The 25937-nt window shown below is 54.9% G+C and overlaps 1 protein-coding gene across 1 annotated transcript in view; it reads right to left on the bottom strand.

Annotated features, from left to right (window-relative positions):
* Positions 1 to 1407: 1407 nt before the first annotated feature.
* WNT7A (Wnt family member 7A) overlaps positions 1408 to 25937 on the bottom strand; it is a 53253-nt gene continuing 28723 nt past the window's right edge. Inside the window, exon 4 of the mRNA XM_069484440.1 lies at positions 1408 to 1887. Coding sequence (XP_069340541.1) covers positions 1408 to 1887 — 480 coding nt within the window. The remainder of the gene's footprint in view (positions 1888 to 25937) is intronic.

A 25937-nucleotide genomic window follows, 5' to 3' on the forward strand; every position in this document is an offset into this window, starting at 1 on the left:
TGGGTATAGCTGGACCCCAAGCCAAGAGGCCTTGCTCGAATCTCTCCCTGCCACTCTGCCCCGGCAGCAAGACATCCAGGAAGCCCCTCTGGCCTGGCTGCTAACTGGCCCCTCACCCCACCTGCTTTTCTGCCCTTATATGAGGACGGCACCTCACCTCCCAGGACACACAGGCGATGGCAGGGGGTCCTGGTGGGGCACGGGACTCCCTGAGCTGGCCTTTGCCAGGTGATGACAGCCAAGTCCCTGTGCTGGACACAGAGCCCACTCGCCACAGTGGCTCATTTTGAGGCCGCCACTCAGTGACTCTGCTCAAAAGGCCTGAGCTTAGCGGTCTGGGCTGGGGATTTGATTTTTTTCTTTCCCAGCTGATACCGATGAGATGACACCTCAGCCCCAGGCATCTGGGGACAGCTTGTGCCCGCTTGGCAAACAGAACTCGAGAACCCAGCTATGCGAGGACCCTCGTGGGGCCAGACCCCACGCCCAGGTCTCTCTCTCTTTACCCCAAAGTGAGTACCACCGACTGATACAGGAAGACTTGATATAAATAAAGTATTCGTATGAAAGTAGTCTTTTATAAAATATTCTCTCTTACCCAGCGGCTCACTTTCCAAGAGATGGAAGCTGCTGGGAGTTTATTATTGTCTTTCCTCTCTCTATTCCAAACTGGATTTTTCTAATGGTGAAGTTTGAACTGGGGAAGGCAAAAGGGTGGGAAACATACTCTGGGGAAAATGTCTACAAATCGAGACCAGCTTAAATTTCTGGACTAGTAGCCCCGAACAGCAAAAAATATAAGTGTGTGTGTGTGTGTGTGTGTATAAAGGACATCTGCTCTTGTACTTAAACATCTAGTGCTGCGGGGGGGGGGGGGGCGGTATTCAACTAGTAGAAATATCTGCATAAAGAATAACTATGTACAGTTCTACTCAGCTCCTTGTCCTAGCGACAAAATCATACCACTAGGAAAGCAAGCAGTCCACTTTGATTGCAGAAAACGGATCCTGACGAGGTGGAAGAATTCTTTTTAATTAAATAAATTAATATTATTTTTTATCAGAATAAACTGTTAAATATTGCTATGATGAGGCCCCAGGGTCCAGAGTCCCTGCTGTGGAAGGCTCCGCTCCAGCCGCGGAGGGACCTGGACAGTGTCTGGGGGAGGGCGGAGCAGCATTGGGTGTGGAACAGAATGGTCGAGGGCTCTGAGAGATTTTTCCCACACGTGCCTGCAGGAAACCCAGGAATAGCGCCCTCCTCAGCAGGAAAGACAAGCTCAATGTTCCTGCGGTTCCCTGTGAAGATCTAGGCAGTGACCTGCCAGGGAACTCGCGGCTTGGAAACTGTCTGGTCCTCCCGGCAGTCTAACTTGCAGCTGGGGGTGGCGTGCGTGCCGTCTCGGGCTCACTTGCACGTGTACATCTCGCTGCGCTCGCTGCAGGTGTTGCACTTGACGTAGCAGCACCAGTGGAACTTGCAGTTGCACTGCCACACACGGGCGTACTGGTGGGTGTTGTAGCCACGGCCGCAGCACATGAGGTCGCAGCCGCTGGCTTGGGGGGCCGTCTTGTTGCAGGCACGGCCTTGCGTGCCCACACTCCCCGTCACCGGGTCCTCCTCGCAGTAGTTGGGTGACTTCTCGATGTACACCAGGTCCGTGTCCATGGGCTTGCGGTACGACAGCGGCTTCTTGATCTTCAGGAAGGTGGGCCGCTTGTTGCGGCTGGCGCGCACAGGTTCCACGTGAACAGCCTCATTGTACTTGTCCTTGAGCACATAGCCCAGCTCCCGAAACTGTGGCAGTGTGGTCCAGCATGTCTTGGTGGTACACGAGCCTGACACGCCGTGGCACTTACATTCCAGCTTCATGTTCTCCTCCAGGATCTGCAGGGGCGGGCGGGGAAGAGCACAGCACAGGTCACTGCACGGGATGGCCAAGTGCCGACCCCAGCCTGGCCCAGCCCCCACCCCACCTTGCCGGGTCTGGCTTTCGTTTTGCTTTTTGGTGCAGAAAACTCAGACTTGGATTCCAATCCCTCTCTCCTCTGGCCTTTGTGCTGTGCCTGTCCCCTGGAACTCGCTTGCCCTCCTTGCCTCTCAACTCCTCTGTGGTCCCTAAATTGGCACTGCAACCAGTCCCACCCAGTCCGGACCACATATAGGCTCTCTTTGGCCCACGCAGGCTTAAAATCAATTTTAAACCAATATTTAAAAAGCAGGAAAGTTTACTTTAAAAGACAGACTTCCAGGTTTTCCTGGCAAACAAGGGGCATCTGGTGACACTGGGATGAAATTCAAAATGTTTAATAACTGACACGGTTGGGTGCTGACCTGCTGGCACAGAAGCTGGCCTCACTGTGCTCTTGCTCACTGCATTGCCACATGGCGACAATACCTGGAGCTACACCAGCAGCTGCCTACTTCACAGGTTGACATCCCCAAGTTGCCATAGTCCTCACTACTCCCTATTGCCTCCCTGATCAAGCTGTGGTTTCTCAGAGGTCATCTGCTTTGGTCATTTATGATACCTGCCAGGCCCCTGTGGGCATCTGAGTCTGGGAATCCTGCCTCTGAGTGACTCTTCTCTGGTCGCTGTCCCCAACTCCTCAGGCTGCGTGATGTACCCCTTCTTCCAAGCTCCCAATACCTGCTGGGTTTCCATCATGCTAGCAAGAGAGGCAGCACTGTACAATGGGTAAAAAGCTGGGTCCCCTGATTCTGGACCCAGGGTTTAAATCCTGGATCTACCCTGAGCCTGCTGTGTGTCTTTGGGCAATCCGCGTCAGCCCTCTGTGCAGCGGTCTCCCACGTGTAGCAGGGGGAAAATAACAGCACCTTGTTACAATCACACAATAGCACACTACACAGCAAGAAAGAACGGGTGACTAACACACACACACACACACACACACACACACGGAAGAATGGATCTGTAAGAGGTACTGTTGACCGAAAGAAGCTGGACACTAAAGAGAACATACTTTACGATTTCATTTACACAAAGTTCAAGAATTGACAAAACTAATGGATGTTTTTCATTTAAACTTTATTTAGGCATGCAGACAGTGGACCAGAGTTGGCCTGTGAGCCACACTTTGGTGTTTCAGAACATCTCAGCCATAAAAGGAGGTGACATTTCACCAGACTCCTCATAGCACAGGATATTTAGGTTGTTTTCAGGGTGCTTTTTTCTCAAAAAAACAATAGTTTTTTCCTCTTTCTCTCCTTCCTCCCTCCCTTTCTTTCTGTTTTCAACTATAAGTAAGATGGAAAGAAATATCTTTGGGGCTAAAACTTCTCTTCCTTCCTCCTCCCTTCAGCCTGATTTCATCCTAACAGACATTTATTGAGCTCCTGCTGTGTACCAGGCCTAGGGGTGGGGGTACACTGCTGAGCACAGTTGTGAGCAAAGTGTGTGAACATGTAGACAGTCCTTCACTCAGACTGTCAAATTGCTTTTGCCTGTCGTATTGTGAAAAAATACATGAATGAATGAGTAAACGGGCATTTATTAGCCACCTGTGCCCACACTGGGCCCATGCTTTTCTATATGGCATCTTACTGAAGGCCATGAAGTTGGCATGATTATGATTCCATTTTACAGAAAAATTTAAAACACCGAGGCTCAACTAAGTCTCAGAGCTGGTCTATGAGACATTCCGAGGCAAGGGGCTTAGAGCTGAGGGGTGTGAATTCAGCACTTGCTGGCCACTTATTTGCTCTGTGACCTTGGGGATGTCACACTCCCTCTCTGGGCCTCAGTTTCCTTAACTCTAACATAAAATGAAGACGATTCCATCTTTTCTGACAAAAGTCAGGGTGCTAGAACAGAATCAGACATTCAAAACACTGTCATTAGTTTTGCCTCTGGCCCTGGGCCTGTTCGGGGTGCTGGGGATGCAGAGGTGACAAGATAAGCTCTCTAATAGGTTCATGTCCCCCCACCCCTAGGAGCTCTGCTTCCAGCACAGGTGGCCAGGGCTTGGCTAACAGAGCCACCAGGAAGGGAGGGCCGCCACAGTTCAACCTCAGTACCTGCAATCAGATGAGCCAGTGACACCGCAGGCATCCAGAATGTTCGGGGACAGGATCGGCCGGGTTCCAGGACACCTGGTGTCACAGAGCTCCTCCTGCATGCCAACACTCTCACATGACCCCCTACCCATGCAGCCCCTTCAGATGGGGGGTCCCCAAAATAACACGGATATCCCTTTTGGTTTTCGGTGAGGGCATAGTTCCCGCATGTCCAGACCCCCTTTCTGGCTTGGCCCAAGAATTAGGAGAAAACACAAAGACTCGGCAGTGTGATCGTGCACATCGCAGGCAGGGCCAGGCGGGCACTTCTGAGGAACGAGGGCTTGGCTGATTGAGAGTCTATGGCACAGAGACTTCAACACAGAGATGCGCGTGGGCATTTGAAAGGGACGATGACAATATTGAGTGCTGGCTGGTATGCAGAGCACCTGGAATGCTCATACGCTGCCGGGGTGTGCAGACACAGTGCAGATACGTTGGAAACCCATTTTTCAGTATCTGATAAAGCTGAAGATACACATATCTATGACTTACATTTCACTGCCAAGATATATACCCCGGAGAATCGTATTATGTGCGCACAGGAAACAGGTTCAAGAATGTTCACAGCAGCAACGTTCATAATGACCCCGAATTGGGCGCCATCCAGATGACCATCCACGGTGAATGGATAAACGACAGTATGTGCATTCAATGGAGCACAATAGGGCTGTGACAATGAATAGCTGCAAGCCACACTAATAGGGACTAACCTCAGAAATGCAGCGTGGAGGGAAAGAAACAAGTCATTAATGATTTCCACAGAATGATTTCATTTGTATCAAGTTCAAAGGCAGGCAAAACTGGATTGCATTATTTAGGAATGCATCCACAGGGAGAGAGTACAATAAAAAGTAAAGAAATGAGGGTCCCAAATATCAAGATAGCATTATCCCCACTGGGGCTGGGGGAGTGTGGTTGGCCAGGGTCACCCAGCAGTCTTTTGGGGTGGTGGCAGTGTTTTGTTCCTTAATACAGGTAATGGTTACACAGATCAGGTTTTATAATTATTCTTTTAAATGAACATGGATATTCTATGTACTTTTTGCATACAAGCAATACATTACAATTATAAAAATGCAATGGGTACAATGGCCAATAAACATATGAAAAGATGCTCGGCATCATTAGTCATCAGGGAAACACGAGTCAAAACCACGATGAGATACTACTTCACACTCACTAGAATGGCTAAAATAAGGAATACAGACAATAACAAGTGTTGGCAAGAGTGTGGAGAAATAGGATCCCTTATACACTGCTGGTGAGAGTGTGAAATGGTGCAGCCACTTGGCAGAACAGGCTGGCAGTCCCTCAGTGTGCTATACATAGAGCTATCACATGACCCAACGGTCCTACTCTTAGATGTATACCCAACAGGAATGAAAACATGTGACCACAGAAAAACCTGTACATGAATGTTGATAGTAGTACTACTCATAATAGCTAACAAGTGGGAAAAACCCTAATGTCCATCAACTGATTAATGGATTAAAAACATGGCATACTCACAACAGCGGAACATTATTCAGCCACAAAAAGGAATGAGGCACTGACAGAAGCCACAACAGGGATGAACCTTGAAAACATTATGCCAAGTGAAGGAAGCCAGTCACAGAAGGCCACTTACTGTGTGATTCTGTTTCTATGTGATACCTGGAATAGGCAGATCCGGAAAGACACACGGGAGCTCAGTGGCTGCCTAGGGCAGAGAATAGGGGAATGAGGAGTGACTGCTAAGGGGCGTAGGTTTCTTTTTGAGGTGATGAAAATATAAAATTGATTGTGACGATGGTTGCACTTATCTGCAAATATATTAAAAGCCATGAAATTGCATACTTTAAAGGGCTACATTGTATGGTATGCAAATTATACCTCAATAAAGTTGTTTTATTAAGAAAGGCAATGGGAAACCCTGGCAGGTCCCAGTGAGAAGGCGATGTGAATGCTAGTGTGTATTTCCAAGTCGGTGACACCGAATGCTGTCATTGCAGCGGACTGGCTCCTGGGGCTTGGGTAGGGGTCGTTGCCCCTCCTGCCCCACGCAGCCCCCCTCCAAAACATTTGGACTCCCTCTTCCTCTGTGGTCACTGATGGCCTGAGGCCATGGTGGGATTGAATGGGTCCCTAATCAGGTGACATCCAGCCCGCTAAGCCTGCAAACTCTGCAATTTGAGAGCCTCAGTGATTGCATTATGTCTGCATTAAGCCGGGCATAATCACAGCTGCCCTGGCCAGGGCTGGTCACCCAGATGGGCACCCAGCCCTCTCCCTGAGGCAGGGGACAACAGCAGAGGAGGCATGTGAGGGACAAAGCTGCATTCTTTGTCCTCCCCACCCCCACCCTTCGCGGCCAGGCTGGCTACCAGCTTCTGAGCAGCCAAGGCGGCTTCTCAGCTCTGGATGCTGCACTTCAGTGTCATCTGAGGCCCTGTGGGCTCTAGGATGACACGGCTCCACACGGCTTCCCAGTGCCTGGCACACAGCAGGTGCTCAGGAAATGCCCAAAGGCAATTCACAGACAGGATGCGTCCAGACCACTCCATAATAGGTCTGCCCCAGGCCCAAGCTGGCTGAATGTTCAGCGTCCCAGTGGCCCTGCCAGGCCGGCCAGGCATCAACCCTGCATTGCTGGTTGGACGCAAAGTCTGGAGGACCCAGGGAGGAACGATGCTGGAGGGAGGGGACAAGCAGGGCTTGGAGCCGCTGGTATGGAAGCACATCAATATGTCGTGTCAGCGGCTGCACTGCTGTGTCCAGGTTAAAGACCAACCACATAAGACTGCTGGGGTTTGCCATTCCACCATCCTGTGACGCTGAGACTTCACAACGCGAAAGGAAAATAAACGAGAAAATAAATCTGTGAATCTGGTGTCTGGCCTGAGCAGGCCCTTCCAGATGGGTCTGGCCAGCGGACGGCACCGGCAGGAAATCAGAGGCAGGAGTACAGTTCTGGAAGTTATTGCCCCCTCCTGGCTCCCTGCTGGGCCCCTCAGGATGGCTGCAATTTCCTACCAAAGGTCACTGCTCCCGCTGGGACGTCCTCTGTGTAAGCCCTCCTGGATTAAGCAGCTCACCCTCCTCACAAAGGAGTAAAGGCTCCCCAGTGTGGTCAGCCCCAGGGTGCTGCACCACCCCTTTGGGTTCCTTTAACTTTGTCCTGTTTTGTTAGTGAATGCCCTTTTTCAAATAGCTTTTTGCAGTACAATTCACATACCATACAATTCACCTGTCTACAGTATACAAATCAATGGTTTTTAGTATATTCACAGAGTTGTGCAACCATCACTACAGGCTCATTTTAGAACACTTTTGCCACCCGAAAAGTAACCCCATACCCATTAGCAGTCACTCCCCATTTTCCCTCTTTCCAGTCCCAGGCCCAGTTCCAGTCCCACGGATCCCCTTGCTGTCTTTGTAGATTCGCTGTTCTAGACATTCCTATAAATAGAATCACATACTTTGTGGCCTTCAAGCTTCCTTCGTTCAGTGTGAAGTTCTCGAGGTTCATCCAGGAGGCGGCAGGCGTCAGAATGCCCTTCCTTTTCATGGCGGAATAATACTCCCTGCTATGGACACACCACATTGTACTCACTCATTCCTTGGCCAGCAGTCTCTTCTTAAACTCTGCCTAATCTCCCAGTCTGCGTGTGCCCGTTACACCTAGGCGTGACCACAGCGGGATCCCTGGCTCCTCTGTGGCAAGGCGCAGCACAAGCCCATTCTCCTGCCTTCCAGGCCCAGCTCCTTCCACAGCAGCTGCCTCCTCTGGGCCCGCTCGGCCCTCCGGTGCCTCTCAGCCCTGCACCCGCCCTTCCTCGTCTGGAAGGTGCATCCTACCCCCATTGCGTAATGAATGACCCACCAATTCCACTACTGAATACGTAGCCTGTGGGGACGCTGGTGCTTGTGCAAAACAGCAAATCTACAGAGGCGTTATCTGAAATATCCAAAGGCCAAAAGAATGTAAAGATGTACTTACCAGTGGGGACTGGGTATATAAATTAAGCTGGAATGTCCCGCAGCTGCAAAAGGGGATGAGCTGGCTCTGTGCTCACTAGCCAGGGCGAATTTGCAAGGGACGTGGTTGAGAGAATGAAGCAAGGTGCAGAAAAGTATGCAGAGGGTGTGCTTGTTCGTGTGAGAAATAAAAGACGTGTATATGTATGCTTGTAGAGCACAGAATGTCTCCGGAATAATACATGAGAAATTGGAAAGGGTGGCTGCCTCTAAAAAGGGCACCTGGTGCCAGGGGACAAGGTGGATGGACAGGAGCCTTACATTTCGTGGGATTGTCTTTTACACCTTTTGAATATTCTACCATGTCAGAAAAAGTCACCTCCTCCACAAAGCCTTCCCTGATTGTTGGGGTAGACCGTGACTCCCTCATGGTTTCCATAGCTTTCCTGGGCCATTAGAGTCCTTGTCCCCTCGGCACTGTGATGACTTGTGTATATGTCGACATCTCCCATCAGGCCAGCAGATCTTTGTGGTGGACATGGAGACACACACCCCAATCGCCTTTCAGGGAGGACTTGCTCCCCAGCTACTGGTAAAACCAGCTCTCAGAAAAAGCAAAAGCCCTGTTTGTAGTGTTTTCCCAATTTCTGTGGGATAAATTAAATGCTCCCACCATGGCTGATTTTAAGCTACCAACAGGTTAACAATTGACAGGCACATCCCTGAAGACTGTGTCCTGCCGGCAGGTAGGTATGGGCTCTAGCACCCCGCTAGCCCCGGAGCCTGATCAGCGCACAGCCTCCAGCCATCAGATCCTGCAGGGTCTGCTGCAGAGAACAGCTTTCCCTGGCGCTGAGAGACAGGTAAAACAGCTGGCCATTGTAGCCAGGGGCAGGCCCTCTGATAGGCAGTGTCTGCTCCAGGGCGCCCCACTGAGGCTTTGCTGGGCCAGCATCCCAGCTCGACACCCGCCTGTCTGGTCCTGCTCCTCCTCTTCCCCTTCATGCATGCCCAGCAAGCATCTTGGGCCTGAAGCTCCGTCTCAGCCTCTGCTTCCAGAGAACCCCACCTGCCACACTGCTTGGGTGGCTGGGGCCAGGCCATTCACCTCCACATCCCCAGCCTCTGACAAAGAGCCTGGCACGGACAAGGTGCTGGCGGGGGTTTGCAAGAGGAAAGAGGAGCCTAGCGTGCGTCTGGCCACACGCACACTTGCTCACTCGCTCGTTTTACAGTGAGCACCGACTGTGTGCTGTCTGGCATCACCCCTGCTGTGGAGCTCCTGGAGCACCAAGACACGAGCAGGTGCCGTGCTGGTCTCTGAGCTCGCAGCCCAGGCCATCTCTGACTTGCTGTCCCAAACCCAAAGTAGCCCTGGAATCAATGATCCCCCCAAATCTAATTCTAAGTTGGTGAGTGCTGCGAGGAGTGGAAGAGAGAAGGGAGGCGCTGCACTTGTGTGCAGCTCAAGGAACCTCCCCCAAGGAGGCCAGGGCGAAGCCGGCAGCCAGCTAGCAGGAAGGATAAATTATAACAGAGTCGGCCGAACTCACCGTGACAGGGGAAGGGCATTTCAGACCAGGGGACGGAGACAGAGAGCCCGAAGAAGGACACAGCTTGAGGAAGAGCGTGCATTGCGGGCACAATGGGGGAAATTCCCAGCGCAGGGAGTGGCCAGGAAGAATGGCGTCTGGGGAGCAGAACGGTCTCTGGTGCTACTGGAATGTAGCTCCCGTCCGCTCAGGTGCCTGCAGAGGATACTGTGAGTGGAGTCCCAGACAGAATTCAGGCCCCTCCACAGACTAGAACATGCGGTTGAAACCAGCCAGAAGAGGGATAAACATCTACAATCTTTGATACTTAAAAAAAAATTGATTGTAAAATCACAGGACGGGAGAGCCCGAGAAAGATTGAAAGCTTAGATAGTTACAAGCTCAATATGAGCTAAGAGGCTGCTAAGAAGCCAACAGTCTGAAGCCATAACAACTAGGGCCTAATGCCCATAATAAGGGAGGGGATGGTCTTGCTCTGTGGTGTTTAGAAGTGAGCTATGCCCCAGCAGATGGACAGAAACGAGTGTGTCTAGAGGAGAGAGTTAGAAACCCGCCTTGAATGAACTGCAGCTGCTCAGCTGGAGAAGCGTTTCTGGGGTCCCTGGTCACTGCCCAGTCAGTGGGGGGAGTCTCAGGGCAGCAGATCCCTGCTCAGTGAGAGGCCAGCTTCCTCCACCAAGCTCACCATGGCTCAAGAGGGCTGCCAGGGAGGTAATGAGCTCCCTGTCCTGGAGGCTGTGCAAGCAGCAGCGGGGGTCTATAAAGGGGATTCCTGCACCAGGTTGGGTGGGGCTACAACCAACATCCTTCTCTGTCCCCAGTGGTGCCCCAAACCTGTCTGGAGCAGCAGGAAGGATTTTCTGCACTGCTGGAGGGAGAAAAATCAATCTCTTTCTGACAGGTCCCCCAGGAAGTGCCAACAATGTATTAATATCAGGTGCTGCCCAGAGAGCAGAATTACCCAGGGTGGGGTTCTCAGGCCTGGGAGGGGCCCAGGGAGAAACTTGGCTCCAGAAAATTCCTTGATTCATAATGCCAAATAGATGCTATCAAAGTCAGCCTCCTGGGCCTGTCCCGGACCCTCCTTGGGGCCACCTAGAAGATCTGGGGCTGAACTTCCCGGAAGAAGGAAGGGATCTTGAGGGGAGGGGGCCGCACAGCAACCTCTGGCCCCCAGGCAGTGCATGCCGCATGCACTCCTGTGACCAGAAGCGTCTGTCACCCTCCACAGCATTCTCAGGGGAATCTAACTGTAAAAACCAAAAGCTGTTTCCCAGTGTGGAGAACACCACTGCTCCTGCTCCCTACCCCGGCACTGCCGCACACAGCCTGGAAGAGGCCTCCCACCTCCCAGGGGTCAACTGAAACAGCTCCTGCTCCTGCGGAGGCCTCGTCCCGGGAGGCTTTTCCATTCACCTCTGCAGGCCCAGGCCGGCTCTTCAAAGGGCGCCACAGGTGCCAGCTCTTCCTCAGAGAGCCTCACCCGGCCTGAGCAGGATTCCTGCAGCACCTGGCATCCTTATCTCGGTCAAGCCCCGTGTGGCCTCGGAGCTCTGTAAATGATGCCTCAGCGAGGCTTTCCCCAGCCACCAAAACTAAAATAGCACCCCGGTCATCACCAAGGATAAGTGACTCAGACCAGCCAGGGCCAAGCAGAGTGAGTCCTCGGGATTCAGTGTGAACAGAAGACAAGTGTTGGTTATTTCCTGCCAGATATGAACAGCAGGGAATGCCAGGGCCAGAGCTGTGGAAAAGCATCTTGGTACCATGCAGGGCTGAGAATGGTGCCCGCTAACATAGCAGAGCTGTGAAATAGAGAGGCGGTGAGGGGTGCATGCAACTGGCTCCTGGGAATAGCATTTGCACCCTGGATCAAGCTGGACCTGAATTCATTACCACAGACCATTCAAGTTCCATGAACTAATGAATTCCCTTTGTTCTTAAGCCAGCTTGAGTTTCTGTCCATTACAGCATAATGTATCTTAACTGGTACAGAGATCCTTTCATTTGTACCATGGACATGCCTTTTGTAAAGCAGATAGCCAGTACCTAGTTGATGGGTTTTAACCTGCCAATGGCATGGAGCAGGTCTGGGGAGCCAAGTACTGGTTTTCCCAAAAAGGCCTTGGGGAGGGGGGCCAGGACCTGGAGCACTGGAGATGGAGGCTCTGGGTTAGCTGGGCATCAGTTTCTTCCTCCCCGTTGACCCCCTCTGAGTTCGGCCAACATGGCTCCTCTGCAGGGAGCAGTCAGTTCTGGACCATTTGCATCTCAGGCAATGAGCAGTGATTTGGGCAATCAGAATCGGTCTCTCCATGGCAGCACAGTGTGACAAAAGGCAGCCTGAAGCAGTAGAGCCAGCACCAGTGGCAGGGCCAGGCAGCCCAAGAACTTTGGGTCAAATTCCACTTCTAACAAACACCACATGCTGGTGATGGCAGAAATGGCGGAAGGAGCTAGGTGTGGTGGCTCACGCCTGTAATCCCAGCAACTCGGGGGACTGAGGCAGGAGGATTTCTTGAGCAACATAGGAAGATCCAGTCTCTAAAAAGTAAATAAATTAGCCTGGCCTGGTGGCACACACTTACAGTCCCAGCCACTCAGGAGGCTGAGGCAGGAGGATCGCTTGAGCCCACGAGTTGGAGGTTACAGTAAGCTATGATCACCCTACTGCACTCCAGCCTGGGTGACAGAGGGAGACACTGTCTCTTAAAAAACAAAAAAAGAAATAAGTAAAGAAAAAAGAAATAGCTTGCGAAAGGCAACAGGGCACACCATCTGGCTCTATTTCCTCACTACAGCCTTCCTGCCTCTGACCACAGAGGCTAAAAACATAAGACATCTTCTGATAAAAAGAGTGATTTCTCACTTTCTATGTTTGGATGCTGTGGTGTAAGAGTGTGATTCCTGGAGCTTAGGCAGCTGTCTTGTGACCAAGAGGCAAGAGAACCAGAGGCTGACAGGGGGCCAATGGCAGAGTAGAAGGGTGAAAACAGCCTGGGCCCACAAAGAGATTGTTGAGCTTCTAAAAGACACTGTATCCAGACTTACTTTGCAAGAAAAAGCAAACTTCTATCATGAAAGCCATTTCTAGAAAGGCATTCCGTTACTTGCAACCACAGGTCTCCCAAGTGACTTGTTCCTCACTGTAAAGCAGGGCAAGTCCTTCCTCAAAGGGAATGGCGGGGAGTAAACGAGAGCAGGGCCTGGTGCACGCATGTCACAGAACGGCTCCCAGCCTGTGGGAGATTTTCTCGTTCTGTCCGGGGGACGCCAGGCTGAGCCAGCACAGGGCTGGAAGGGCAGCACTGCGGGGTGGAAGGAGCATTCAGGCGGAGGTCCTGCTTCTGCCTCTCCACTGCTGTGTGGCTGCGGACAAGTCCCTTTCCCCCTCTGGGCCTCGGATTTCCCTACCCGTACAATGCAGCCAGTAGAGGGAGAGCTTTGAGAGTGAAGACAGGGACAGGGCAGGACGGGAGGGCAGGGTGAAGAGAGAAGCAGGCTGAGGTTGGCACGTTTTCCCAGATGCTCCTGGGGTAGGAGTCAGTTTGGGGAGTTGCGGTGGCCACAGAGACGAGGAAGTGCCGGTTTCCCCCAGAGGTCATTCGGAGGGCCTGTTGGGCCCTGCTGACGAGGCCCAGCCTGTCCTCATCCCTCCTCCCCTCGCCCGGGCCGACTCGCCCCAGAGGCTGCCCCCGAGGCTGGTCTGTGCTGACACGGGAGCCCAGGGCATCGCTGGGAAGCCCCTGAGGTGGCCACCTTTGTTCTGCCCACCCGGCCATCTGCTCCCGGTCCCTGCGGTGTCTTCTCCCTTCTGGGCTGGCCATGGTGCCATCTCCCACTCTCAGATCCCAACCACCCTCTCCCCAGCAGGAGGTTTGTTCCGGAACCTTCTCCAGGAAGGATCCACGTCAGCCTGACCACCGGGTAAAGGAGGGCACCCGTCAAGGAGACGTCCAGAAAGCAGACGGAAGCTGTGCTGGGCGAGGAGGCCTCCTCTCGGAAGGCTGGCGGTGTGGTTTTCACAGAAGGCCCTGCCTGGGTTCAGCTCGGGGGGACTTGAGGCAGGAGATGGTCACCGAGTCCTGCTGGCTTCCTCCCCTGTGCCTCACGCCCCAGCGGCCCACGTTCCTCGGCTGCAAACACCACCCTGCACCCACCGCGGGAAGCGCGTGCCCATCGTCTTCCGTGCGGGGCCGGAGCTGGGCCTGAGTGCTGCTCGGCCCCGCGCCACCCCGTCCCTGGGGGCCTGGCCCTCCAGCTTCCGGTCAGGTCCACCCCTGGGAGAGCCCGCAGGGGCCGGACCGCAGGAGGAGAGACGCTGGGATGCACATTCCCAGACTCCCTGCCTACGGTCCACGTGGCGGCCGCGACCGTCCCTCCACCTGTAGCCACGGCACTGCCAGCCGCTCCTCCCCCTGCCACGCTGTCCCCCCCAGCACTGCTCCTCCGAGCCTCCAGGTGAGAAATTAGCCACCTCCTTGGGCCTCAGTTTTGTCTCCTCATTACATGGACCCAATGGAACACACCTGCAGCATCGGGACGACAGGAGCAGACGCAGTGCCGGGGCCAAGCAGGCTCTCGGGCGGCCGCGGCTGCGGTCACGGTGGCGCGTTACCGAAGGTGCTGCGGGGCAGTTCTGTGTTCGCCTTAGGCTCGGAGTCGGGACAATTTCTCAGCATGAGACTCAGCACTGGCTTCACACCCAGGCTGCTCTGTCACAACGTCCATGTGCACGCCTGTCCCTGCCACCAGACGGCGAGCACCGCGAGGGCAGGAGCCCTGCCCTTCTCTGGCACAAGCCGCCGATTCCGAGTCAGCTGCTGTTTCCAGTGCTTGGCATTTACTCTGCACAGCGGCCTCGTGGGCCGATGTACGTCACCACCCCCGTTTCGCAGGTGAGGAGGCTGCCGAGCACGCGTCACGGTGCCGGCATGCCACGCAGATAGGAAGTGTTGGAACTGGGCTTTGAACCCAGCGTCTCACTCTAGAGCTCTGTGCTGCAGCCGAACAGAAAGAAGGTGGGCAGGACAGGACGGCCTTGCCCGCGCAGGCCAGGTGTGTGGAGTGGGCGCTCTAGTGTGCCACCGCGATGCCTCCTTCAGCACCCAGCACTCACCCCCCGGCCCTGCGAGTGGAGCAGCTGAGGGCATCGAGTCCCCCCCCAGGCACTGCCCCCGCGGGAGCTGCCCCACACGAGGGGGCCCGGGTTCCAAGGCTGTCTCTGTGCCTCCCCGGCACACGCTCCAGCTTTCTCGTGGGGCCAGCTGAGGTCTCTGTTGCTGCAGCATCACGGGCCGACTTCTCTCCGTGCCCAGGGCTGCCCTCCTCGCCCCCTGCAGGTGTGTCTCGCCAGAGCCCTGCCCAGGACACGCCCTGCTCGCAGGTCTCCACATCAGGGTTTCTGTTCAAGGAACCCGAGCTAGAGCACTGTGGAACTCAGTGGGCAGGAGCCTTGGAGCCGCCCTGGGAGACGAGGGCCGTGGGTGCCCCTACCGGGAGGGACGCTGCAGGCTCCCAGCCAGAGCTGCCGCCACTTCCTCCCCTCCTCGTCTTCCCACTCCTCTTCCTCCTCCTCAGGCTCCTCCTCCCCCTCCTCCCCCCTCTGGTGTGTTGATCCTTCAGGAGCAGAGAGCTGCAGCTGTGTTCCTTTGGGCAACCCAGATGAAAGAGGGGGAAAAAATAGCCTTTTTTTTTTTTTCTGTAAACATTTGGAGTATTTTCTTTTTGATGCATTCTTTAAGTCATACTAGACGCACTGACTTCAAGCACATTTTCCTGTCTGACTCAGGTGGGCATGGCAGGGGCAAGCCGCATTCCACAGAACGGGGCCACTGGAATGCCATCGGGTAGCCCCGACGGCACAGGGCGGCGCAGGAAAAGGGGCTTCAACCCAAGCCAGAGAGAAGTTTCCAGATCTAGATCGGGCCCTTCTGAAATCAGGGCTTGTCAGTCACAACTGCTCCCTGTTGCCCTGGGGTTACAGCCTAGATTCTGTTGGCACACTCTGGAGGCCCTCTGTGAGCTGGCCCAGATTTGGGGTCTTGCTGGCACCTGCATCTGGTGGACAAACGGCCCCTCACCCCCAGACTGTCTCTAGGCCCCCACTTCCTCCCCGTGCACCCGTATGGCCTGCACAGTCGCACACACCTGCGTGTGCTTACACACACACACGCACACACACACACACACACACACGCCACACAAACTCGAAGGGAGCCCAGAGGGTGGAGGCCAGCGCCCTGGGCCGGGCCTCAGCTCTGCTCCCCTGGAAACTAGGGCTGACACAGCCCTTCCATCACGGGCTTTTAGAGTAGCAAGCCCATTTCAGAGGAGGATGGTGCCACCTCCTGACCCCCCCCCCCAGACACACTCCGCTGGCCTCCCGCTCTCAAGCTCCCACCCCTGGAGGCAGTTGGGCCTGCTCAGGGGCGGGGGCTGCCCCTGGGGGTCTGCCCTAGAGTCCAGGTTAGGTGGGGACTGGGGACTGTGGCCTGGAGTGAGGCCAGCAGGTGCCCCCAATTACAGCACAAGGCGTGGGGAGACTGGCTGGAGGGCCACAGAGCCACCCCACCCACGTGTCCGTCCCAGTTCTGGGGCACCACGGACTGGCCTTTGCGTTCATCCACTCACTCATCTCCCACCCCCTGTTAATTTAACCCCTGCCCCGGGCCAGGCCCAGAGGCTGGTGGCCAGGTGGGCGTAAGGAGGCAAGTCCCTTGCTCCCTGGGAGCTCACACCTGGAGGGGAGGGGGAAGCGGCAGCGTAGCCAACTGTCACACCAGCACGAGGCCAGCCCAACCTCCACCGATGGTGGCTCTAACGCAAAGAGCAAACCTGCCCCGCCTGTGGTCACAGCCCCCTGCGCTTCCTGTCCCACAACCCGACCGGAAAATATTTTTGAAACAATCAGAGAAATCCAAATCAGACGAGGTGTTACATGGAATCGAGCAATTGTTCACTTTGCTTGGGGTGATGGTTCTGCTGTGGTTGTGTTTTCTAAATGTCCTTAGCGATCAGGAATACACAGTGAAGAATGTGTGGCCAAAGCAGCCCGATTCTGGGATTTGCCAACCACTCCAGTCGTGGGGCACCGGGTGGAGAGAAAGCAATGTTGAGGGCTGTGGGCCAAAGGCTGGGTGGTTGACGCTGGGGATTGGGCGCAGGGGGCTCATTATGCCCTTGTCTCTCCATCTGTCCCCCAGGCGTCCCACCTGTCCCACCGGCTCATGCTGCTCTGGGCCTTTGCACCTGCTGTCCCGCTGCCTGGAGCGCTCTCTCCCGCTCTCCATGTGTGGCTCCCTCCCTCGTTCCTTCTAGCCTTCCCTCGAGTCTCACCTTTGCAATGACACTTTTCTGACCCTGCCCTCCCCACACCTGCCCTGGGATGTTTTGCTCCCTCACCTATGGCAGCATCTGACATTGCACACATTCTGCGAGTCGGGTTTATCGTGTCCCTGCTAGAATGTGGCAGCCCGGGGGCAGGGACCTGTCTGTCCACTGCTGTGTCCAGCACCTAGACAGTGCCGGGAACATAGCTGGGGCTCAGCCACCACCTGTCGAATGAATGGCTGGGGGCAGCAGCAAGGGGACCCTGCTGGAGCGAGGAGAGGAGGAAGGGACCCCTCGAGCAGAGGATGGGGCATTGAGGAGGAGCCCAGGCAGAGGGAACACAAGGGCAAAGGTGGAATGCAGAAGGGAGCAGGGAGAGGCCAAGAAACCGGAAGGAGGGCGTGGGCCAGGCTGGAGGACAGTCGGGGCTGTGGCCTGGTGGCTCTCACTTGGGAGAGAGGGGCACGTGTCCAAGGCCATTTGAGAAGCTCCCTCAGGCATCCACGCCAAGGACAGATGAGAGGCCTGAGCAGATGCAGGGAGACCTAGGGTGGAAGCCCAGTCAGGCAGAGCTGGAGAGAGGGAGCAGGAAGCTCGCAGAAACCAGGGCACTGCCCAGCCATCTCACAGGGGAAGGCCCCTGGACAGCCCTTGGGGGGTGCATCAGCTACAGACTGCCCAGCTGACGAGGGCCAAGCCAGCGCCCACAGCGCCTGCTGACCTGCATGGCTCTGGCCAGCACCGTGGGGACCCAGCGCCAGGGGAGCCAGGGCATGCTGGCCTGTGCTGCCCAGCTGGGACTTTTCAGGGCCAACCCTGAAGGTAGCAGACTTCATAGACGGGTGGGGCCGCACCACAAGGATGGGGCAACAGTCAGATCAGAAACACACATCCGCACGAAACATGCCTATGAGTGTTCATAGCAGCATCATTCATAATAACCAAAAGGTGAAACAGCTCAAATGTCCATGGCTGGCTGGATAAATGCGGTATGGTCTGTCCATACGGTGGAGTAGCACTCGGCCATAAAAATGAGTGAGGCACTGAGCCACGCTGCGGCATGGGAGGGCCTTGTGCGCAGCGAAGGAAGCCAGGCACAAAGGCCACATACTGTAGGACCCCATTTCTGTGAAGTATCTAGAATAGGCAAAGCAGATTAGTGGTTGCCAGGGACTGGGGGAAGAGGGAATGAGGAGTGACTGCTAATGGCTATGGGATTTCTTTTTGGGGTGCTGGAAAGTTTTAAAATCTATTGTGGCAATGGTTGCACAACTCTGAGTATATTAAACAGCACTGAATTGTACACTTTGAATGTATTGAATGGATTGTATGGCATGGGAATGATATCTCAATAAAGCTGCTATAAAGAAAAGCAAACAAGTGTCCCTAGGAACTTGGGCCCACCGTGCCCACCGGGCACAGCTGCTCCCGCAGTCTGGCTCAGCCTCGCCCTCCAGACACACCCAGTCAGCATCTGCCCGTGTCTCCCCTGCTCACTTCACAGTCACCTGCAGAATCAGGGCTTTCAGAATTTGCTGCTGCCTCAAGCCCAGAGATTAGGATTTCATTGGCTGAGGCTGCAGGGTGTGGCCAGGCAGCTGATATTTTCACAAGCTCCCTGGGTGAGTCTAACATGCGGCCGGGGTAGAAAGCCCTGGTAATGTTCTCCATCCACTCTGTTATTCCAGAGCCATCCAGTGGGACTTCCCCACTGCCAGGGCCTGTGCCGGGTGCTGGTGAGGGGAGGGTGGTCGGACAAGGTCTCTGTCCCCAAGAAACACCCAGGTAGTCAGGGAGGCAACCAGGCCAATAAGAGTCTTCCTGCAGGGAGATGGGGCCCAAATAAGGGCTGGTATGTCCTGCCATGGGGCGAGCAAGCAGTGCTCTTCCGAGATTGGGGAGGTGGCCTGTGGGTTTTGAAAGATGAAGAGGAGTTCACCACTGGAAAAGCAAGGGAAGGGTATCACCAGTTGCAGTAATGCTGGGACAAAAGCCCTGGGGCTGGGAACAAATGGGAGTGGGCGGAGGTGCAGGAGAGAAGTTTGGTGCCGCAGTGACGGGCGCAGGTGGGAAAGGAAGGCAAACTGGGGCCTGCAGGGAGCCCGGATGGACTTGCCAGGAGACTGCGCGTGGAGGGCCTGGGCCTTGCTCCTCCTCGCTGGAGCCCACACACTGCAGGGCAATAATGGGGGCCCCTTGGGGGGCAGTTATCCGAGGCCAAGTGGCAGCCTCTGATGGGGACACCAACCTCCACCCTGTCCCCTCGGCCCCAGGGCACCCACTGCCTCTCAGCCCTGCCAAGAACTCTCTGGGAACACTTACATGCCGGGACCACGCCAAGCCTGCTCTGGCCCCGGGGCCTCTGCAGCTGCTGTTCCCTCTGCCTGTGACACCCTTTCTCCAGTTCCGCAGCTCCAGCTCAGCCACTCAGAGCAACCCTGGGCCCACCACTCCACCGTGCCCCACCTCGGCCCCTCCCACATCGCCCTGTTTTACGTCCTCCCGGCCACGGGGGAGCTTTTGGGTGACTGACTTGCCGCTCCCCTCCCCACCGACGTCAGCTTCAGGAATGCAGAGTCTCGTCTGTCTTGTGCACGGGCATCTACAGAGGCCTGCCTCTCGGGGACGCTCAGCAAGCATGTGCCAAACAATGAATGAATGCGTGAATTCACCCTTGCTCAGGTGTGCTGATGGCCATTCCATCACGTGGCTCTCGTAGGAGAGGCCCTGACTCATAGAGGATACATTCTGAAGTGCTCAGGAAGGGGCTTTGGAGGAAGGACACACAGCGGGACGCTCTGGAACATGAAGGAAGGACGCAGGAGCTGGTCACGCCTGGCTGAACACCCTCCGTGCCCTGACCACCCCCAGCTGAACTGCTTGGACCCCGGCAAGGCCCTGCCTGGGCGGCCAGCTACCAACAAAGCCCCTGGCACCTCCCATCCCAGGACGGGAGCTCCCTGAGACTCGAGGGACAGCTTTGGCCTCTTCCCTCTTTGCGTCGTGTCCAGAGTGCAGAAGTTGGTGTCCAGGAGGCTGGACTGGCCTGAACTGAGGTTGGTGCTGGCCCACAGCCAGCCCCGGCCGTATGTGCAGGAGGACAGCTCCTGAGATACTCTTCCCAGCCCCTGATGGAGCTGAGGTTTCTCTAGGCGGGCAACCGGGAAGAACACCCTGGTTATCTCTATTCCTCTTCAGTTTCCAGGCGAGGATGCGGTGGGGCCTCTCCCCTGGCTGGAGGTGGGGGGGCATGGTTGAGAAATAACTGATTCCTTGGCGCTCTGAGCGACACGGAGCTGCCGCAGGAGCTGAGACCCAGGGCTCGGAGGGGCTCGGGTTTTTGTCCCAGCTGTGCAGCTTCTGATGCCCACCCTCATGCCATCCCTGAGGCTGTGGTGGCACCATCTGGGCCAGCCAGTGTGTCTGCAGGATCGTGAGTGGACCTGGAAGGTCCTCTGAAACCAGGTCACACTGAAGGAACCAGAGCCTCTTACAGCAGAGGGAGACGAGGTTTCAAAGTCCTGACTTCAAGTCCCAGCTCTGCCACCTCCTGGCTGGGTCACCCCAAGCATATCACTCAGTGTCCCTGAGCCAGGTTCTTCAACAAGAAAAGCAGAGACTGAGATCAACCACAGAAACCATCTCAGGACGGCCGTGTGGCTACCTGAGGCAGAGGATGTGAGGAACTGGGCTCACAGAGAAAGCCAACTGGCTTGGGGACCCAGAGAGTGAAGCTGGGTCTCCCCAGCTAGTCCTACGGTCAACTCCCAACTCAGACCATGCAGCTACGGAGTGGACTTCCCAGAAGGTAGTGAGCTCCCTAGCACCAGAGGTATTCAAGGCAGATTTAGATCTGCACCCTCCAAACCGGGAGCCACTGGCCACACGACTGCTTGAAATGTCACTAATCTGAACTGCGATGTGCTATAAGTGTAAAACAAACACCAGATTTCAAGACTTATTACACAAAAGAACTGTAAAATATCTCAGTAATTTATATAGATTACATATTGAAATGATACTATTTGGCATAAATTAGGTTAAATAAAATATCTTATTAAATTTAATGTCATCTCTTTTTCCCTTTTTGATGTGACAACTGGGAAATGTTATGTGACAGGTGTGGCTTGTGTTATAGAACATTTCAGCTGGACGGCGCTGGTGGAAACCCCGGGTGCTCCGAGTGTGGTTCCTGGAGCGGCGGCGTCCGCGTCTCCTGGGAACTGACTGGAAATGCAGAATCTCAGGTGCCGCCCGGGCCCCACGCACGGACTCGACAGCTGCATTTGCACACGCTCCCCACGTGACTCGTGTGCACACTAAGTGTGAGACGCCTGCAGAGCCCTGGACTGGAGGCCTCAGAGGGGGTCCCATCTCCAGCCAGAGGGGGTGGGAACACCTGGCCTGAAGCCCCGCCCATGCCCTGGGAAATATTAAGTAACTGATGCCTTTGTCCCTTAGTCACACGCTCATCCGGGATGTCCTTTAAACCCAGCTCTGTCACCAGGAAGCAGCCACACACTGTAAAGAGAAGAGGGCAGCTTTGCAAGGGATTCGGCTGTCTTGCTTAGAAGTGAGCACTCACAGAATACACCGACAGCTGCCCCGCAACCTTTTAAGGGCTGGGAAACAATCTCAGAACACAACTGAAAAATAGGTCTGTGTGTTTAAAACCAAAAACAAAACACAAAATTTAACCAACTCCCCGCCCCTCAATTTCTCCTCCTTTTTCTCTCTGAGAACTTGGCCAGCGAGCATTAGTGGCACTAAATATAGAAAGGGTGAGCAAGTAAACCACTCAGAGGTGCCACCTGTTGCCCAGGGCCTGTGTTATGGTTGAGTTGTAAACCGTGGGGAGCTGGGAGCCGTAATCCAAATGCTGACGGCCTCCCAGCTGTGAAGCAGCCAGGAGGGATCAGGGCCAGGAGCTCATCCCCCTCCAGGGGGTGCAGGGAGGTGGTGCCTTTCCAAAGGCAGATCAGCCCAGGTTCAATGTCCTCCATCACCGTGCAGGACACGGCCAAACCCAAACTCCCGCCTCCCCAACACACCTGTCTGTGACCTCATCTCCTCCCTGAGAGCCGCACTGGCCTCTGCCTCCGGGCTCTTGGACTAGCTATTCCCTCCGACTCAAATGCTGTTCCCTAGACAGTCACTTCCTCACTGCCTGTTCACAACTCACCTTCTCAGAGAGGCCTCTCCTGACCACCCAAAATAAACTGCCTCCTCCTGCCATCTCTGCCCTCTCATCTTGCTTTATTTTTTCATCATAGCATTTATTACTCTAGGACAACAGATTCTACATGCATTCTGTTATTTGTTTGTCATCTGCCTTCCCCTGGAATGTCAGATCCATAAAGGCAAGTACCATGTCTAATCCCAGAGCCGGAAACGGTACCAGACACACCAGTAGGTGCTTAATATTTGTTGAATGAATGAATGCATGGATTTCCAACCCTTTCTTTGAGCTGGTGTGGTAATGTCACTGGGAAAATGTCCAAATTTCTAGCAATGACCTCAGCTTTTCACTCATCCATTCACCCAACCATCCTTCCAAATAACTATTCATCCATTCATCCATTCATCTGTCCATCCAACTAGCCAAGCATCCATCCACACAGCTGCTAATAGCTATTCGTCTAACCATCAGTCCGTCCATCCATCCATCTATCCATCCCTATAACCATTCATCAAATCATCCTTCCAAATACTGTCTACCTCTCTATACTTCCAATATCTATCCAGCACCCATCCATCCACACATCCACCCATCCGTTCTACCACTCAGCCATCCACGCATCCAAACCAACCCCCCAATTCTTAGACCTTCTATTCTGGGGCCCACAGTCCCTACACTGTCCTCCACCAAATCCAGTTCATGTCGCCATGTTTGCGAGCAGTGATTCACTCTTCTCCCTCCGTCACCAGAATGGGAGCCCCTCACAAGCAGAAACCGTGTCTTATCTATCTCTGATTTCCACGCCTACAACAGCTGACATATAGTAGGTGTCAGCACCTGTCTGCCGAATGAGTATGTTTCTCCCTTTCCCTTATTTACTTCAGCATTTCCTCCTAGTTGGCTATGGTGCCATTTCTTGTCTCTAAAATCTTGCACCCAACACAAAGAAGACACTATAAATATTTAATGAATGCACGGAAGAGAGGAAGGCTAGCAGGCGTGTAGACTCTCGGAGCCAGACCGCCTGGATTCATAGCCTGGCTCTTCACTGCTACCCACTGGAGCAGAGTTAGGAAGGTGGGAAGGAGCTTCCGTCTGAGCCTGTGCTGTCCCGCAGGAGGCCTTCCGCAGCGAGCGCTCTCACTTCTCCCAGCCACGCCGGGATGACTTGGCAAACTACCAATAGCATGTCAGGTGGTCACGAGGGCTATGCAGAACAATAAAACATGGGCGGCAACAGGAAGTGGTGAGATGGGTGGGAGGGCAGCTTCAAATAGGGTGGTCGGGAAAGGCCTCCTGGAGAGGTGACATTTGGGCACAGACGTGAGGAGGTGAGGGGTGAATGTCTGGGAGGAGAGCACTCAGACAGAGGGGACGGCAAGTGCAAAGGCCCTGAGGCAGGGACGTAGCGGTGTGTGTGTGAGGAGCAGTGAGGAGGCCCATGTGGGTGGGGCAGTGAGCGAAGGGGAAGGAGAAGGGGCATGGGGCCCCAGCTGAGGCAGGGTCCTGTTGGCCACTTGGGCTTTACTCTGAGTGAGATGGGAGCCATTGTGAGGTTGTGAGCAGAGGGGGATAAGAGGGAAGTTACATTTGAAGAGACCACAGGGGGCCAAGCACAGAGGCTGCTGTGCTGCTGCAGGGAAAGGATGCTGGTGGACGGGACCTGGGTCAGGGTGTGGTTGTACCACTGCAGGGAAGAGAGGGTGGTGGCTCAAACCATGGGACTTGGGGTGCAGCTGGCAGAGGGGCCGATGCAGATAGACGTAGCTAGAACTGACATTGGATGTGGGGTGTGAAAAAAGCAGAAAGGTCAAGGCCACAGCCAAGGTTTTGACCTACACAACTGGAAGGATGGAGCCGCTATTTACCGAAGCAGCGGAGGGAGAGGAAGGCAGGAGCGAGTTTGTGGGGACAGATCGGGAGGTAGTTGGGCTGGGTGAGTTTCACGGAGCAGCAGACCCGGGAGCAGGGAGGCGGGGGCAGCAGGTCCGGGCAGGAGCCTGGACTTTACGGACAGCTTTCAAGGTCGTGGGCCGTGGTGCGTACTTGGGGACGTGTGGTGTGGGGCTGGAAAGGACAAGGGCAGCGTCCTCTCTGGAGGTGGCTGCTCAGACGTGACTGAGAGGCCCAGATGGACATTACCTGTCTCAGAGGAGGGCCAGCGTGGTCTCCTGTGACCCTCCCTGTTCAGTGAGGTGACAAATCTCAATGACCACCTGGCAGCTCCCTCTCCCCAAGTCCTTCTAGCTTGCTATGTGGCCAGTACATGGAAAGAATGGAGTTTTAGAGCTAGAATGATCCTTAGGACTAGAATGTAGGGATTCAAACTCGGTGGCTACTGCTAATAATATTCACACCAGCACTGCTGTTTTCCCAGCACTCGTCATGCGTGAGGACACAGGAGGAAGCGCTCTTGGTCCTTGTCTCATCTAAGCTGCACAACAGCTCTGGGAAGTCAAGTTCTCATCGCCTTTTTTCCAAGCAGGAAACTGAGGCTCAGAGAGGGGTGACCGCCCACGGGCACACAGCAAATAGCTGCACAGTCAGGGTATGTGACGAAGTGCTCTCTGTGCCCACGACATTTCCACTTCCCACATGGTCTGGCCGGGAGCCCCTCACCTGCCTGCCGTCCAGCCCAGGGGAGAGCGACTCCCTGCAAAGCCACCCTCCCAGGGGCTTGAGTGGACCCAGCCAGAGCCTCAGCTGCCTCACCTGCAAGATGGGCACAGTGTCACCACTCACCTGGAGGACAGGTTGGGCCTTGGCCAAGCAAAAGTGTTCATAAAAGGTCTTGCAAGTATAAAGTGTTTTACAAATGTCATGTTACAATCAGTATCATTTCAAAATACTACCAGTCCTCCCAGGTCCAAAAGTACACACACGTACACACACATACACACACACACACAGGTACACAGTTGAGGGCTCAGAACAGGCTGCACAGAGGACAGGCAGAGCTTGGGTTGCACAGCTGAGATGGCTGGGAGGGAAGCCTGGCTCGGATGGCTTTACCTGGGCCACCTCAAGCACCCCACTTAGCCACTCTGCACCTCAGTTTTCCTCCTCTGTTAAATGGGAATAGCAACGGGCCATTTCCTGTGAGATCATTTACGGAGAGCACTTGGAACGGGGCCCGCACATGGAATGTCAAGAGCCGGGCACACCGCAGAGTGCTGGCCTCACACCTGCCACGCCCAGCTGGTCGGGGGCCACCCCCTCCCTGCCATGTCCTGGGGAGGCCCTGAGGTCACAAGAGCCCTGGGACTGCCCAGCTCTGCTGCTCAGGAGCCCAGGATGCTGCTCGAGTCACCGCCCGGACCTCACTGCCCATCTGTGAAATGCAGCTGACAAGGCCCCCGAGGGTGTTGGGCAAATGCAATGGGTTAAGCTCGGGAGAGCGCCTGGCGCCCTGCCTGGGACAGAGCGTGCTCTGCACCGAGAGCAGGCCTGGCCAGCTGCGGCCCCGGTGGGCACTGAAGGGGTGACTTAAAGAAGCCCCTTTGTCAGGCAAGAAGTCCTCTTTGGGGACACAGTTGCACCTGGATTTCTCCGCAAAGGACGCGCGAGTGTTCAGGATTAGGGAAAGTGACGGCTGCTGGCTCCTGTTGCCAGTTCCTCCAGATCACCTGGCCACCCATCCCTCCTCTAGGACTCTGTCCCCTCCGTCTGCCCCTCCCCCATCACAGGGCTCCCCTCCCTGCTCATCCAGGCAGATTTGATAACACCCAGGAGTCCCGGCCCCCTCCCAGGGACAAAGGCGGCGATTGTCCCTGGTGGGCGCCTTTTCACTTGGTCTCACCCTGCTGTAACCGAGCCCTGACTTTGCCTCACTTGGG

This window comes from Eulemur rufifrons, chromosome 10 (assembly GCF_041146395.1).
Source record: "Eulemur rufifrons isolate Redbay chromosome 10, OSU_ERuf_1, whole genome shotgun sequence".
NCBI classification, from domain to species: Eukaryota; Metazoa; Chordata; class Mammalia; order Primates; family Lemuridae; genus Eulemur; species Eulemur rufifrons.